The sequence below is a fragment of the Anas acuta genome, chromosome 16, assembly GCF_963932015.1.
Source record: "Anas acuta chromosome 16, bAnaAcu1.1, whole genome shotgun sequence".
NCBI lineage: Eukaryota > Metazoa > Chordata > Aves > Anseriformes > Anatidae > Anas > Anas acuta.
In genome coordinates this window covers 8,979,316-8,995,593 of record NC_088994.1, presented here as the reverse complement: position 1 = coordinate 8,995,593, position 16,278 = coordinate 8,979,316, and the positions used below count along the sequence as shown (strand labels likewise).

At 41.9% G+C, this 16,278-nt stretch overlaps 1 protein-coding gene across 2 annotated transcripts in view; it reads left to right on the top strand.

Moving 5' to 3' along the window:
- Positions 1 to 7,441, top strand: part of ATP9A (ATPase phospholipid transporting 9A (putative)) — a 61,364-nt gene extending 53,923 nt beyond the window's left edge. For both annotated transcript variants that reach the window (XM_068700385.1, XM_068700387.1), the window contains 2 exons: positions 1,405 to 1,608; positions 2,755 to 7,441. In XM_068700385.1, coding sequence (XP_068556486.1) covers positions 1,405 to 1,608; positions 2,755 to 2,891 — 341 coding nt within the window. In that variant the 3' untranslated portion in view covers positions 2,892 to 7,441. The remainder of the gene's footprint in view (positions 1 to 1,404; positions 1,609 to 2,754) is intronic.
- Positions 7,442 to 16,278: the final 8,837 nt, after the last annotated feature.

The following is a 16,278-nucleotide window of genomic DNA, read 5'->3' as shown; positions in this document are numbered from 1 at the left end:
CATATCACATATACATGTACTCTACGTAGCCTGCTAAGAGAGTTGAGCAAATACCTTAATTACAATGCATCCATTTTACAAAAGTGGATGTGGGGTAGGGGTATATGACTCTACAAAGTCTTTTTATTTCATTTTGTCCTTTTTTTTTTTTTAATTAAGTAACCTCAAACTCTAATACTTTAACGGTTAATCAGGGTATCATGGAAAAAGTGTACATAACGCTGAGCTATAAAGCTAAAAATGGTAACACGATCCTGTGACAAAATTTCTTGTTTTCCAAAACTCCTTTATCAACAACAGTCAGCATAAATGTGCCAAAATAAGCAGCTAGTTCTTACTGATTTAAATGATGTTACCATCCTCCGTAGGGAGTGAAGCCAAGAATACAAAAGCTCTCTTAGCATTATCTTCTGAAATCTAATACAGTAGAACCCTTTGACAGGGCTAACGGTCTTCTGTTGCTGTATAAATATGATGGCAAAGCCAAGGCATTTATAGAAAACTCACAAGTGGTGGAAAGCTACAGCCAGAGGGTGATGCATTGAGGGAAAGATTTATCCTTGAGCTGAGACCACTATCTCGTTACAATATTTGGTTAAAGTGACTTCACTTCTGATGTGCTAAATAACTAAAAAACATCAGGCCAAACAATTGGACTAGTTGCTAGCAGAGATGAGCCTAACCAAAAACTTGAGCAGCCCTAAATTTTGGAAAGTTCACAGCTGGATTTGAACTCTGTGGCTCGAGCTCTAGTCACTTGCAGGTTTTCCCTTCCGAAACTAGCCTAGTGTGATGGATGTTGGTGCAGATTACTCATGCTGCTAACATGAGTTATTTATGCAGGTGGCTGTGCAGGGTGTTTTGAGCATTCCCTGGCTTATAGCTAGAATAGAAGCACACAACAATACATCATTAACGGTGTGCTTTTATGTGCCCTTCTTTTAGGGGAAAGCGTCAAGGGGAGAGAACTTGGCCAAAGTAGTACAAAAGAGAAACTAACTTGTATCAACTGAGCTTCACAACACCTTACTTCTATCTGGGCACTGAGGCAATGCAGTGGGATTTAGAAGTATTTGATATCTTTAAGCTTCTGAGGAGTGACCAGCTGCTTTTCTGGAAGGATAGAGTTTCATGATGCTAGAAGTCACCAGCTGCCAAAATAGTGTGTGTTAATTTCCTATTTCCATGTGTCTATGAATATGATAGATTATCATAAAAGTCTGGGTACCTCTGCAGTAACTTTTCCTTGTCTTATCAGTTGTCTCCTAAATAGTAACTAGGTCATTGTCATTACATTTAACAGGTTTCATGACTATGTTTCAGCCTTTCCAAGGCTTAGCAGTGGATTTTATAGCTTCAACTGGTGTTAAAAAAAAATAACCAAATTGGTCTACTCTTTTGCAGGTAGCATCATTATGTACGGAGCACTCCTCCTCTTTGAATCTGAATTTGTCCACATTGTCGCCATTTCCTTTACATCTTTGATTCTCACCGAGTTGCTGATGGTAGCATTGACAATCCAGACATGGCACTGGCTCATGATAGTGGCTGAGCTGCTTAGTCTCTCCTGCTACATAGCTTCCCTGGTCTTCTTACATGAGTTTATTGGTAAGGTTAAATGCCTTTTTTCACCAACCAGTTGCTTCATGACCTGGATAGTAACAAGACTGTAAGGACATGAACTCAAAGGCTGTTGAGGAAGTTAACATGATTATAATGACAGTGGTTCTGACCAGAGCAAACTCTTTGATTTTGAAGGATATTTTATGGTTCCTTCTCATAGCAAACACTAGAGGAGATAAAGGTAAGGTAGTCAGTAAGCTTTGTGCTGCTCAGTGAATCTCATCCTTGCTTTCAGAGCTCCACTGCATATCACCTGTCATGTGCAATAGTGGTCTCTTATTTCCATGTGGGAACTGAACTTGAAACTAAAAATGTTATCCTCTGCTGTTCGTTTGAAAGATGCCATCTTCTAACTGGATGAAGTTACCCAATTCTATCTGCTTCAATGGGGGCTCTTCTCTTGTGGTTTTTGTTGTTGTTTTGTTCATTTGCTTTTTTTTTTTTTTAATTTACCTGGAAGACAGCTAATAATTTTAGTTTCCCTGGCTAAAGGGAAAAAGGTGAGGAATTCTAAATTTCCAGATTTACTCTAGTAGTTGTCTGTTTGCAAGTATCAGGTCCATACGGTTTGATCCAGGGTTTGTTCAGGAAGCCACAAGATGTCACTACTTCTTCCATAAACTCTTTGCATCCTCTGAAGACAATGAAGATAACTTCCCAGTGGGCTAGATCTCACGAATACGGGTATACCAGCCCTATTTTGAACAATACTTCAGCTATTTTTGTAATGCTTCTGAGATACCATGACTGAGTTAAGAGATGTATTTGCTGGACTACCAGCCACGTAGCAGAGGGCAAGTCCCAGAGTACAAGTAGTCCATTTAAAGGAAGCTCAGTATTGCCAGCAGATGGATATCCCAGTTCCAGATGAGGAATATCTGTGTGCTTGTCTGTGATGGGTTATGTGCCCTGCTGGAATCCTACAGGGAATGAATTATGCAGAAAGCTGAATCTTCTGTGAAAGAGAAAGGCAGAAAAGTGAGGAACCAGGGACTGCATGAGCTTTGAAATTCTGTGCATGTGGAGAAGGTGAGGCTGTTTAAGCTGCATTGTTAGATTGTATGGCTTCTCTGTACCTCTTTCCAGAATGTGCTTCCCTTCTTTCTTGACTCTGCTCTTCTCTTTTTACAGATGTTTACTTCATTGCAACTTTGTCATTCTTGTGGAAAGTCACCGTCATCACTCTGGTGAGCTGCCTTCCCCTCTACGTCCTGAAGTACCTGAGGCGAAGGTTTTCTCCCCCAAGCTATTCAAAGCTCACATCTTAGGGCTGCTTTTCTTGCACACCAGAGACGAATATTGCACATGGCTGAGAGACAAAAATCATGTAGTTGTTACTATAATGAATACGTCTGATATTTGCATAAGGATCATGTAGTAATCTCTATTACATGCTGCTTTATTGAAAAAGACTTCACAACTACTACAAACGGAAACCTAACAGTACAAGGGAAGGATTTTTTGAGGGTGGAGGCACTTGTTAGTTCATCCACTTTTTGTCACTTTTGTTCAACTTAACTGGGGTCAAATGCATGCAACTACAATGATGATTGATTCCTCATGCGTGGTTAAAAGTACCAAAAGCTGCTAACTGACCTTGGAGTATATGTTTGACAATTTTTAAGTTACATTTTAAAAATATCTGTGGTGTTCCTTGCATTGTGTAACGTAATTTTATTATTTATTTTTTTGATTCAAGTAGGTACATTCTTTTTACATCTTGGAAATCCCTTAACGTAGGTGATGCACTATACTGTTGACAGCTGATTCCTGATTTATGGCATGCTGTTCCCATAATGGGGCTCCAGCACGTCGAATCTACACACACTGGAGAATCTGAGCATGTCTGAGATTTTCCTTCAGTTGAAATGTGGTCACCCTGGTGATTTTGGTGGTATCCAGCCATCGATAAATACAGAGAAATGTAATCTAAAATGAAGAAATTCAGTTTTGTTTAGTTCTTGTGCTTCCTGTTAAAAGGAGCTGGTGACATAATAACTTTACTCTGTATTTATTTGTATAGGACAAAATTATCTAAACTAAAGCAAATCCTCTTTGGAAAAGAAATTTGCACTTGATCAGACTTGAAATGTGTTGACAACGTGAGAAGAGACTTGTAGTGTTCCGCAGACAATGTGGCAGACATGTCTTGAATCCTCGGAGACTGAAAGGAAAGGTCACAGAGCTGCTACTCCTCACAACTACACAAAATCTGTTTCCTGTTAGGGTGAAACAGTGAAGATGAGCTGCGAATAAGCTGAGGCACTCCTAGGTAGATGTCATTCTTGACGCCCTCCCTGCAAGGGGAGTTTTTGAGAACCTTGCACTTGCGTTGGTCTAAAACCAAAACTTGAATGGGAGGCAGGAGCAGGGTCTGTACAAAGGTATTAGGCTCATGTGCAGAGCAGTATACTTGTTTTTAATTTTCAAAAACTCAATTAGTTTTGTTTTCATGATAACATAACAATAACATAAGCATTGTTCCCCTTATAACACAGTGAGGAGGGCAACACGTGCACAGGCTGTTCAGGAGAGTGACAGGGTTGCAGGAACCATTCACCATTGGATCTGTGCGTCGAGCATGGCTGAGCTTTTATAGTGGCAGCCATCCTCATCTAATGGCTGTTTAGTCTGTGATAAATTAGTTGCTTGCTGTCTTGTTCCCACATCATAAAAACCACTGTCGTGGCGGGCACAGCCTGGCGCCGTCGCTGGTCGGCTGCACGGAGGGACAGGGAACGGCAGAGCCCAGAGCCTGAACTCCCGCTTGTCTCTTGAGGCAGCCCCTCCAGGTCCAGGCAACAGCACTGGTGTGAGGAGCAGAAGCTCCCTGGTTGCCACTGTGCCATGCTGAACCCCTTTAATGGACTGCCAACTTCTGTTGCCATTGCTACAAGATGCTGTCGCAAGCAGCACAGTGCTGCATGAAAAGCTCTGGTGTGAAAATCAGTGGAAAATCCGAGTGTTGTTTTAAAGGGAGAGCTGGAGTCTGCGTTGATCTATAGCAGCACATCTTGAATTTTTAGATCTAAGATTGCCATGACTTACATGGTTGATTTTTGGTAATTTCTCTGAGGAATGCTTTGGACAACCTGACCTGCCTTCCTTTTTCTCAGTTACTGAGAGGAAATATGAAAGAGAGGAAGCAAGTTCCAAAAGCTATATAGAGAAATTCATAATGCATGTAGCTTCGGGTGAGAGGAAGGTGCAAGTCCATATGGCCTTGTCATTAGTTCATGTGGGGGAAACCCTCGTAATTTAGGAAGTTATGTTTCAAAATCCTTCAGGAATAAGAACAGCCAACACCCTTTAATCTAAGACAAGGTTTTTTCTTTTGTGCCAGTCTTCTGATTAGGCACTTGTCTGAAATCCTAATACATGGCAACCACCTTTAGAAACAACCTGCTGACCAAGGAAATGTAGCTAATTCTTAGCAGTCACCTTTTAATAATTTGTAAATTTGCCTTTCATTCTCTTCTAAATTTTTTCCTAAAAAGAATAATAATATATATTCCTACTCCTTTGACATGCATTGGGTAGGGGCTTCAAAGTCCTATGCTTCTCATTGATTTGTCTCGAAGAAAGGCAGTGCCTGAACAGCTCTATATCGGAACAATTGGGCTAGCAGCCGTCTGTGAATTATTGCCAAAAGGTACCTCATGTTGTCTTTATTGTGACTTGCTACAGTTCCTGGATAGTGTCAGACATGCAGCTGTTCTGGAGTCCCCAGTCAGCATTTGATTTAAATAGATTTAAAGAGAAGAATCAATTTTTTTTTTTTTTGTCAGCTTCTTGTGACTGAGAAGTCAAGTACCTCTTGTTCTTTGGAAAATACATCATGATACACATCTTTGTAAAATCCCTGTCCCTATCTAGCGTGTATTAGTAGTTCAATGTCCTGCAAAAATAACAGTGCCATGCTACTGTATGTAAATATTTGAGACGTATGTATGGTAGAATTCACTGTTTCCTGAAGTCAATACAGTTTACACTGAGTGGACCATATTTGCAAAATATTAGCCTACACCAAGAAAGGGAGTGAATTGTGATTTCAGTAATATTTATTGAATCATAACTTTAATAATGAATGCATATTTAGTGGCATTGAGACTAATCTGTAGCTGTGTCCTGGGGTGGGGATTATGTTCCTTTGCAGCTAGTTTTTTTTGCACAAGGTTGTAAATCCAGGAAGTAATTTCTCTCTGCATTTTTTAAATCAATCAGAAAATTAAAACTGCCATCTAACAAACAGCTGGAGAGAGGAATGATTGTTGTATTTTTCAAGTTTAGCACTTTGTCTGAAATATATTTCTCTTAAGTTATTTAAAAATGTTTTTAAAAGCAAAGTTTAATACATATGTTCATACTTACTGTACATCTGAATAAATGTATTCTCTGCTGGAAATTTAAATTAATCTTTTTCATCTAGTATGCTCATCATTTGTGCTTATTGAGAGTGAAGCATTGTTTTCTTGTATGTAGTATCTTGTTTGTAGATTTAGTGTTCTTTTTGTTCCTTTTTTTTTTGTTGTTGTTCTGGTTTACGTACTGCAGCAGTTCGTATAACTTGTGAGCTTTGGGACTGCGCTACAAGTGATGCTGTAGGATAGCAGTGTGTGTCTTGGTGTGTTCTTGTTTCTTCTGGCTGCTGTAGGGAAGCCTGTGCTCTGTGATGTGCTGCTTTGGTGGTTAGTTCCGTGCAGATTTTGTGATATGCACTGTTCTCTTCTTGCATCACTGCAGTAATTCCAGGTGCTTAACAACCTCTTTTTTTTTTTTTCTTTTCTTTTCTTTTCTTTAACTCTTGGATATATTTCCTCTGTAGGGTTTGCCCCATTTCTCTTTGCAAACACTTGTTCAGCTCATACTGCAATTGAAATGCAACATCCTGTGTTCAGCAGCTCAAATCTGGGCAGGGTCTTATCAGAATTGGGATGGGGAGTGATGAGTGACATCCCTGGTGTCCCCTCAGAGTTGAGAGCTACATGCTGAGAGCTACAGCTGTGGTCGGACCAAACTGAGCAGTATCAGAGGTGTTTTTCTGCAGTCTGCTGAACTATCACAAATACTGTGACAAACTCTCTTGCTCACTGCAACTCTTGATGGAAATTTTGCTGTGGATGGGCTGTTTGTCAGGGAGCCCTGGTGAGTTAGATGTGTGAATCCCTAAAGCTTGTGTTCTGGCTTTATCTTTTAAAGAGAGCTGCTGCATCTTCAGATAATAAATCCTTAGTTTGCACAAGCAGTGCTCTGAACCAGGTATGTGAACTATATTGCATGCAGCTCACCGTCACACATCCTTTGTGCACAGCTGGTCAGATGGGGATTGACTCATCTCCACAGCTGCATAGCTAGGGCCAGCTGAGTGCCCTCTAGAATCGTCAGTGTGAGCTGGGTGGGCTCTTTTCATTTTTATTTATTATTAGTTATTTCAAAGTTAATAAACTCTGATTTGCACGAAATCCTGGGTTCTACAGCTTTGCCAATATGGTCCATTACTACTGCCTACTATAACTTGTGTACTTATATGCCTTTGAGAACATTTTTAATTGTTAAAATTTGTTAAAAATTAATGTTAATTTAATTTAATTTTTAATTGGGGAAATGGATTCTGTTGTCAAAAGGATATTTACTGTGATGCTGATGTTTTGTACTTGTCATCTACTTAAACAACATGTAAATACTCTTGATTCAAGAGAAATATGAATGCCAATTATTTATTGTTCTGTGGAGTTATATGTTGCAGATGTGTAAGAACTTAAAGGGAATGTTGTAAAACAAGGTGGAAAAATAAATTTTATGCAACTTCTCTATTTCATCCATATATGCCAGTTGTGATGCACCTGAGTTAGTCCTGCCCTGATCAGTCCAAGATGTGTTCTGACAGAATTAAGTGTAGAGATCAAGCTGCATTGTGGCCCTTTAATGTGGCTATATGGGAAATGCACGTGTGAGAAATGATCAGTGCTCCCTGCTGATCAGTGTAGACCTGCTTCGTTAGATTTTGCTATAAGCAGTTTGCTAGCTGTCTTCACGGGAAGCTTGAAGTGTATCGGAGATGGCAACTTCTGCCGTCCTGCACTTTATCGGTGGCTTCTTGAAAGACTGCAGTTTCATGCAGGATTGCGTTCTCCAAGCCATCTGAGCTTTGTATCGTACTGTAAAGGTATTCATCAGCCCTGGGGAGCAGCGTAGGAGCAGCTGCATGTGCCACCTGTGTTGCCACAAGGTGGAAATTTGGGTGCCACTGCGCTCCCAGCTAGCCCAGGCAGCCCCAGGTGCCTGCCTGTTTGAAAAGCCAGTTTCAGGAGACCCAGCTTGTTCAGGAAGATTCTGGTTGAGTTAGCCTTGGGGTTTTTTTAAGCCGGTGTAACCCCAGTGAGGGAGAAGATGGTTGGTACTGGTGATTCCCACTGGTGTGAATTAGGAGGCACAGGCCTTTCATTCGAAACATGGATGTGCTGCTCTTGGAAAAGCAGTGACGCAACAGCAGTAGGAGCAGCTATTTTTGGCATGTTCTCATCACTCGAACATTTGATTAAGGAACTCTTTCTGCACACAGCAGTCACACAGATAGAGCTGGCTGCCGTGTTTGTGTCAGAAATGGAGGGAGAGGAAGGAATTTAATGCCGAATATTCTCTGCAGAGGAAACTGCAGTAACTTTAAGGACACAATGCAGTGTTTTTCTACTAAAATGTAATAGAGCTATAAACACCCTCAAATAAAAAGAAAGAAAAATAGAATTAGATAAAGTAAATCCGTAACTTGGGAGATTATTTAACTCAAGCAGTGATTAAAAACTATTCCCTCAGACTCCTAAATATATATTAAAAAGCTTTTCTTTTAGGTTCTATAGGAGACAGATGCCAGCATATTAACCTCTCTCATGATCAACATTCTTTTGTGTAAAATAGTTAATGCAAATGTTAAATACGCTTTTTTTTTTTTGGTGATGTTTGCACACATCAAATGAATGCTGTGGACTCCAGAAATTACAGTAACAGACTTCACTCCCAAGTGTTACCAATTTCCCACTCTAAATGGGTTACATAAGCCCTAGTTAGTGGTTCTTTTAATTTATGGACGGTTTCTTTTTAATGGTGAAATGTGTAATTAAAAAAAGCTAGAAATAGTTTTTCTAAACTCACTCTGGAAAGGGAAGGAGAATTTCTGCAATTTTTTTTTTTCACCCAAACATTGCATAATAGTAGAAATGTCAAAGATTTCCATGGGTTTAATTTCATTCTTCATGTGGCTGTGGTCATACAAGAAGTTTGAACACTGCAGGGGTTGGCAGATTTTTGGAAGATCACGCATCCTGGGATAAGTTTTCAGCTTAAGCTTTACCAAAGAATGCCAGTGGCCTTATTTTTCAAATTGTGGTTGTATTATATACTAGTGTCTTTTTTCTTTAAAGGGAGGGGAGGAGGGAAAAAAAAAGGTGCTGGCTGGTAATTGGGTTTCATACTATGGCCCTGAGCCTTACGTGTGGCATGAAGACATACAGAACCTCACATTAAGCCGTTCATAAAGAAGAAAATCCTGTTGATGTGCCCTCTGTCTTTTCCTTCCAATGGCTCCAGTTACTGACAGCTGTACTTCTGTATTCTGCTGCTTCTCCATTGCATTAGCATGGCGTTAAATATAATTGTCATGATAACCATTTACTAGAGGAAGGTAGCTGCTGCTGTTCCTGTTTCACAGATAGGAAATGGGGACAGAGAACCTAGGGTCTCTGGTCTGAACCCCAAACCCATGGCAAAGCGTGGTGTACGAAATTATTTTCCTGTTTGATTATTGGAGTTTCTCCCCACCTTAGAGTCAATCACACAGGAAAGATACTTGCTCCGTGGTGTATCCAAATGTTTGTTTTTAAATTAGGAATGTGATTGGAAGCTTAAAAAAAAAAAAAAAAAGGGCACACACAAAACTACTGCTATTATTTGGAGTTTTGATGAACCTCAATTTAACAATTTTGCTGGCTTGCTCTGTCTTGAAATTGGGACTGCGGATCAGGGCTAGTGTTGTGCAACTCCATGGTAAAGTGGTGAGTTTGAGAATGCGAGCAGCAGTTAATCACAGAAATGGCTTTGCTGTAACTGCAAAAAGGTAGTGCAAGGAAGAAGTTTGCTGCACATGGCAGCAGCGATTAGCAGCACTAAGTCCTGGTCCAGCACTTACGTAAATTTGTTAACAAAACTACCATCAGCCTAATGCCTGCTTGGCTGCTGTGGCTTCCTGGGGCCACAAGCGAGCATCTCCTTGCCCTAAAACTCTGGGTAGTATGGGGCTCTCTAGGCTGTGCAGTGAATCTCTTGAGTTTCTGCTTCTTGTAATTAAAGTTATAGACGATCAGCAGCTTGCAGGATTTGGCCTTCAGTAGAATGTCCTTCCCTCTTCTGCTTTTTCTCCCTTTGTGGCCTAGGACCTAACTGTTATTGACTGAGTGGGTTACAAAAAAAGGCTTTAAAATCATAGCATTCCCACTTTAAAGTCTCCTTTTCTTGGCTTGCTGTAATTGTGCACGTAAGGAGGAATATTGTGTGCTGTTCAGATTCTCTCACAGAAAGAAGTAGTAACAAGAACAATCTGTGCGAAAGAATTTAGCGCATTAAAGATGGGGGTAATAGTCATTCTCATTTGTCCTTTTATGTGAAACAGATTTTATTTTAAATGTACACTGAGTAGTTTAACCATGTCCAGAGACTTGTTTACCAGGGTAAAAGTAGAATTACCCACAATATAAATTAAGAGTATTGAATAGAGGTGGATTGATGGTGCTGCGTGATTCTGCCTAGTCAGCTCAGAAGCGCTCCTGGGGCACGCACCTTGGTGGGCACGTGGGACGGGGGCATCTCCCGTGCTCGTGATTTCATCAGACAGTATATTTAGTCATGTGTTGCGCATCTGCTCCAAAAAAGTTGTGTTGCAGCTCTGCTGTAGGCATTGTATTTCTCTGCCTTTAGACATGGATCTGTCTTGTGCCGGCTCTTACACTTTTAAGACATGTCACTTCTGATTTATTTTGCACAGTGGCAGACTTCACCATTGTGTCACTTGTCAAAAAGTGATACAAATCACTATTGATCAGATTTCCTATTTAAAATGAGACTTGATGTGACTATTACATGAAATGCCACAGAATGGTCTCGATGGAGCACGTTAACCCGTTCCAACGGCCATGAGAAGAAACGCCATCTGGTGCTGAGCCTATCGAAAAGGCCAAGGGACGCTGTCTGCAGAGGTGGAATTCCTCTGTACCATTTCTAAGTTCAATATGACTAAAGGCACCTTTATATGGATCGGCATTGCCTCTGTCAGACGGCATCTCTCTCCTCACACAGCGGTACCCAGCGCCTCACCACACACCCTGCAGCCGCTGCTGCACCTGAGGCGAGCGCCACAGAGCCTGTCACAGAGCAAGCTCCGCGTCTCAGCCCGCTCCCCTGGGCACCTCAGGGTGCTGATTTGCATCTGGGAGCTCGAGTGGGTTGCTCTGACTGTGTTTGATTCCCTTCGGTCTCGTTCCAAGAGTTGACAAGATCGGACCCTTGAGGAGAGGCCTGGGCTGCGGCGGGCAGTGAGGCAGCTCGTCGTCGTCCACCGTGGGCCAGCGGCGCTGCCAGCGGGCCTCCAGGCCCTTAGGAGGTAGGATCTTCCTTCGCACTGGAGATGTTGCTGGAAATGTTTATTGCTCTCTCCAACTGCACCTCTATTAGGCTCCATCCTGTTCTCCTTATGTTTGACAACCAGCACACCCTGAGCTGTAAAGTTTCGGAGGCCCAGTGAAGAGCAGCCAGTGTTTTAACCACTCTCTTGCCAAGGCTTCCTTGGCACGGGCCTGCAACGTGAGCGAGGAGAGTGCGTGCTGCTGGAGCTGCTCTTGTGATTAGCAAACCCCAGGAAACATCAGCACCCACCCTGCCCAGCCAGGGTTCGGCTCCACGGCTGCCCTGGGCTGTGGTGTGGGCATCAGTGCTCACAGGGCTCCTGCCCGGGCACCGAAACATATTTACAAGTCACTCAGTCTGCACTCGGGATCCTTAATTTAATTTTTGAGAGTAACTGGAGCAGTTGCATCCTGTTGTTTATTAATGTAGCTTTAAATATTTAATAGGCCATCTTGGCTTCTTTCTAGCATGCAGCAATTACTTCAAGCCCAATGACAAACAGAAGAGTGATTTCAATGTTTGAAGGTGAATAAAATTAAACAAGGGCAAGCAATCATTCCCCCTGAAGTGTGAGCTGGAAACTAATAATCAATTCTTCACTTCATCTCTATTTGTCCATGTCCAAGGTAAGTAAAATCCCTGGAGAAGGAGAAAGAGAAGTTAAGTTTTAAATAGGTTCCATGCCATTATTTTCTGCTGAGAGCTACTCCAAAGAAGCATTTATCAATGACGCACAGAGTGGCATAGAAACTTGGGCCTTCTCCACCCTGATGGCTAGGCTGTAAAATGAAGAAGTTTCTAAAAGACAAAGGTTAGATGTTCTCAACCCTCATGTATTTTTCTTTCCCCAGATACACCCCTTTCCAGTCTTTAGCATCCTCCTTTTTGTTTATCTGAACGTATCGCTGCCTTTTAGCTGGATGCAGATAAATTAACCCTAGTGACAGTTTACATTTTAGGTTGAAACCAGTGCCAGAATTTCTCAGGCAAATGTCTGTGGGCTAAAGTTTGATTCAAAGCTTCCCAGTTTTGCTTCTATGCAGCCTCAGGCTCTTGCTGATCACATTTTTGACATCTGATCTTTCCTATATACAAGGAGAAATGATCCAGAAAACAAATTTGCAAAGTAAAATTGCTGTTTGCAACACTAATCCCTTAGGGAGAAAATCCTTCCAAAATCAGATGCATCATGTTGGTATTTTGGTGGAAGATCTGTGGCTGGTGTGCACTGAGGGGGTCGTGCTCCTTGGCACCTCCAGGGAATCTGGCTGGTTTTGTTTAAGTTTAATTCTTTTGAGTCCTTGTTACTGAAGTGTGGAACTAATTTTTACAGGTGCAGCGCTCACCATAAATAGTCTTCAACAGAAAGAAACATCTTGTATTTCACATCTGAGTGACAGCTATTTCCTTCAGCAGCCCTCATGTCTTTTGTGATCTTTCACCATAAGGATGCATACGGGGCAGTGATTTATAAATGTTCCTGCTCTTCTTTCTTTCAGCTCCTGTTGCCATTCCGGCTTCGAAGAACATAATGCGACAAAGCCTTCAGTAAAACCAGAGCCTGAAGGAAATATCAGGTGTTAACATCCAATAAAAAGCTAACACGCTTGAATGAACTAGGATTGCAAGGCTAGTATGGCTCAAGCAAGAACTGACCAAATGCAGCATTTTTATGATGGTGGCAGGTAAGCACTAATTATAGACCCTGGACTCCATCATGAGCTGACTTGTCAAGTTAACTTACTGTCCAAAGCACCTACAATTATATTGTGAAGGCTCTCTACTTCTTTCTATAACTGAATGCAGTTGCTCCCGAAGAAACATAGGGAGTAAATCTGAGGTGCTGAAAGAAATACTGCACTAGAAATTACTCTGTAGGGAACATTTTATATGCTTTGGGGTAAATTAATGACTGGGTTTGGATTTTTTTAGGAAAAAAAAACTTTGTGCACAAATACATACTTTAAAATATATTTTCTTTCAAACACCAACCATTTTAACAACAGTGTAAATCAGATTTTACAGACCACATATTTCAAGTATGAAGTTCATTAAATGTGTGAAATTCTAGATTAGCTGCCGGGTGTGGCCAGAGCCCCAGTAATGAATCGTAAATTGTGTTTAGGATGTAATATCAGATTCCCTTGCCCTGGCGGCAATATTAAAGGCATAGAACCACCTTTTCAAAAACAGTCATAACCTTTCTTTATTATCATAATTTAGTTTAGCCATCATATGATATAGTAGCTGATTGCATCAGTGTTTCCATCCTAAACTTATGTGCAGGTGTCTAATTGGATTAGTTCATTGTTGTTGTTATTAATAAGCCAACTTCAGACTTAATGTAACTAAAACTAATGCCATCTATTCATACCTGTATTTTTGCCAGTGCCCTGATAGCAAGAGGTAGTTTGTATTTAGATACAAGAATATCACTTTAATCTACAGTTCACTCTGACCTTGTGTGAAAGAATCACTCTCTGTAGTGAGACAGCAGCATGACGTTGGCTTGAGTTATCCACCAGCACAGCTGTATGCTGTGGCTGAGAGGTGTGGGTGTTGGAGCCCAGGGATTCTGTGAGCATGGTGGGTTTTGTTGTCTAGGTTTGCTGAGTGAAGTCCTTCCTGGGCTAGCTTTCAGCCGTGAATACTTTCCTTTTCTGAAAGCTCTGCAGGCCCTCATGCCAGCCCCATAGGAGAGCTGCTGCTGCTGCAGCGTGGCTCTTGCAGGCAGGTCCTTGCAGGATCTTGGCCGCACAGCAGGCAGGGGAGGGTGCCCAGGGTCTACCAGCCCCTCTGCTCTCAGCCCCAGGTGTGCAAAGGGCGGTGGTGCAGAGGGTGTGTCCTCTGCTGTGCAGAGGGCAGGAGGTTCACCAGGCAGTTCTAATCCTGATATGATCAATAATGGGAGTTTCCCAGGTAGCAACTTGATGGGGCTAAAAATCCAACATTACAGAGTTCAAAAACAGTCATTCACCTGTGTGGCTGTTTGCTGGAGAGCCTAAAATGGCTTGATGACTGCTGTGACAGGGGCTCAGGCTCTAAAAGAAAGAGGTAAATGGTTACGTGCTGTTTACTTGCCATCCCTGCACAGAGAAGCACCTCTCCAACTCCCAAACATGACTAATGTTCTTCCTAATTATTGCAGTGAGTAATTGCTCCTTTCAGCCCTCTCTTTCTTCTGAACCTCAGCTTTAAACCTTGGAAAACAAAAACAAAGAACGCCCTATGGATGGTTTTATTTTCTTAAAGAGAAAATACCTTTGGCAAAAAAACAATATCTTGATGGTGTTGTCTAGGGTTCTTATTTGCTTAACTAAAAAAAAAAAAAGTTATAGTTCAATTTTATCCTACCTGCTTGTTTGCAAAAAGCCTCAGAGCTGCTAACCTCGTCATTGATAGTGGTTTGTAAGGCAGTGCCAATCTGGAAGGCTTAAGTGTTCCCTGCAAACAATGTTTGGTGTTTGGATAAAAGCATAAATCATGGCGCATAAACATCCGTCTCTGCACGAGTTTGCTAAATAAGGGCGCCAGGAGAATTTCAGCTTTGGAGCAGACCTAGTGCCACTTACAAGGCAGCAAATCAATCTGCTGCTTTTATTTCCAAGCTGTTGTGTTTGGGTGCTGCATGCAAAGTTCACAATCCACCTGTACCTTCGCTGTTCCTTGCCCTTCCTGGCTGACTCCCTCATCCTGCTGCAAGCTAAATCTTCCCTACATGGAAAACCCATGTAAACCCGCAGGTTTTTGGCTGCATGATCGGGTTTGCCCCTGCCCTGGCATGTGCAGGGGGTGGTGGGGGCAGGCTTGGCACCCCCAGCCCCAGCTGTTTCAGTGCTTGGTGCAGAGCTGCAAACTCCTTGAGGTCAAAAAGAGCCTCCTGGGGAGAAAATTGTTCCCTTCTGGCCTACCTAGGGTCACTCCACCTTGTATCCTCTCTCATGCAAATTAATTTCCCTGCCTTTAAAATTCCCTGTTTGAGATTCAACACAAGCTCTCTGCGTATTGAAAGGGACAGGGTCTGAGCACTGATTTTGGTAAGAGTTGGGCTGTGATGCCGGGTTGGGGTGGGCATGTTTTGGGGTGCCAGTGGGGCCTGAGGCCAGCCCGTGGGGGACAAGTACCGGCTGGCTGCACTGGGAGCGCCTGTGCTGCGGTTGGGCTGTGTGGTTTGGCTTTTACCTAGGGGGGAGAATGGCGAGATTGTTTTTTTCGGAGGCTGAAGCTCAGAGCAGGTTTTCCTGCAGGTGCAGGTCCGTTACTCCTTTCACAAGCAGCCTGACATGAGGGTGTTAGACATTTCCATAATAACCACCATAAGTGGTTCTGAAGTTGTGCGACTGCTTTGCAAATACACTTTGCTGTCTGTCTGGAATCCTAAATACTTCTAGGAGGCAGACAGGGTAATAGGTAAAGCGGAACACTGAAGCCTGGGATGGAATTGTATCAGGCCAGCTGAAATAATTACATCCTCCTGGTCCCATAAGAGGACACTAATTCAAGAGCTGCCTGACTAAAGACAGTGAGAGTGGGGCCCTATTGTTCTGCGAGTGAGTCGAAAGACATTTATTTTTTCCTTTACAGGAAACTTCTGAGGGGAGGGGGAAGAGAAAGAATGCTCTCTACACTTTCTTCAATATCATTTTTATTTGTGGTTTTGTTTTCTGAAACTGCCTTTGTTGAGGGGGAAAAAATAAAAATCATTCTTCACTTATAAAAAATTATTTTTAATTTTCACAAACAGAATCCTTTCACTAAAAGCCAGTTCTTAGGAAAAAAAATTAACACACTATAACTCAAAAAATAGCCTTTCGGTTTATTGAGTTTTATAGAAAAAACAACACAAAATTTTGACCAATTTTCATTTTAGATGAAAAGCTATTTTTCATTTGGAAAAAATGTTCTGATGGGAAAAATTCGAGCAGCTCTAGTTCCAATCTCTCGGAGCTGTATGTGGGTGGATTCCCCGGGCCACGTGGAGCT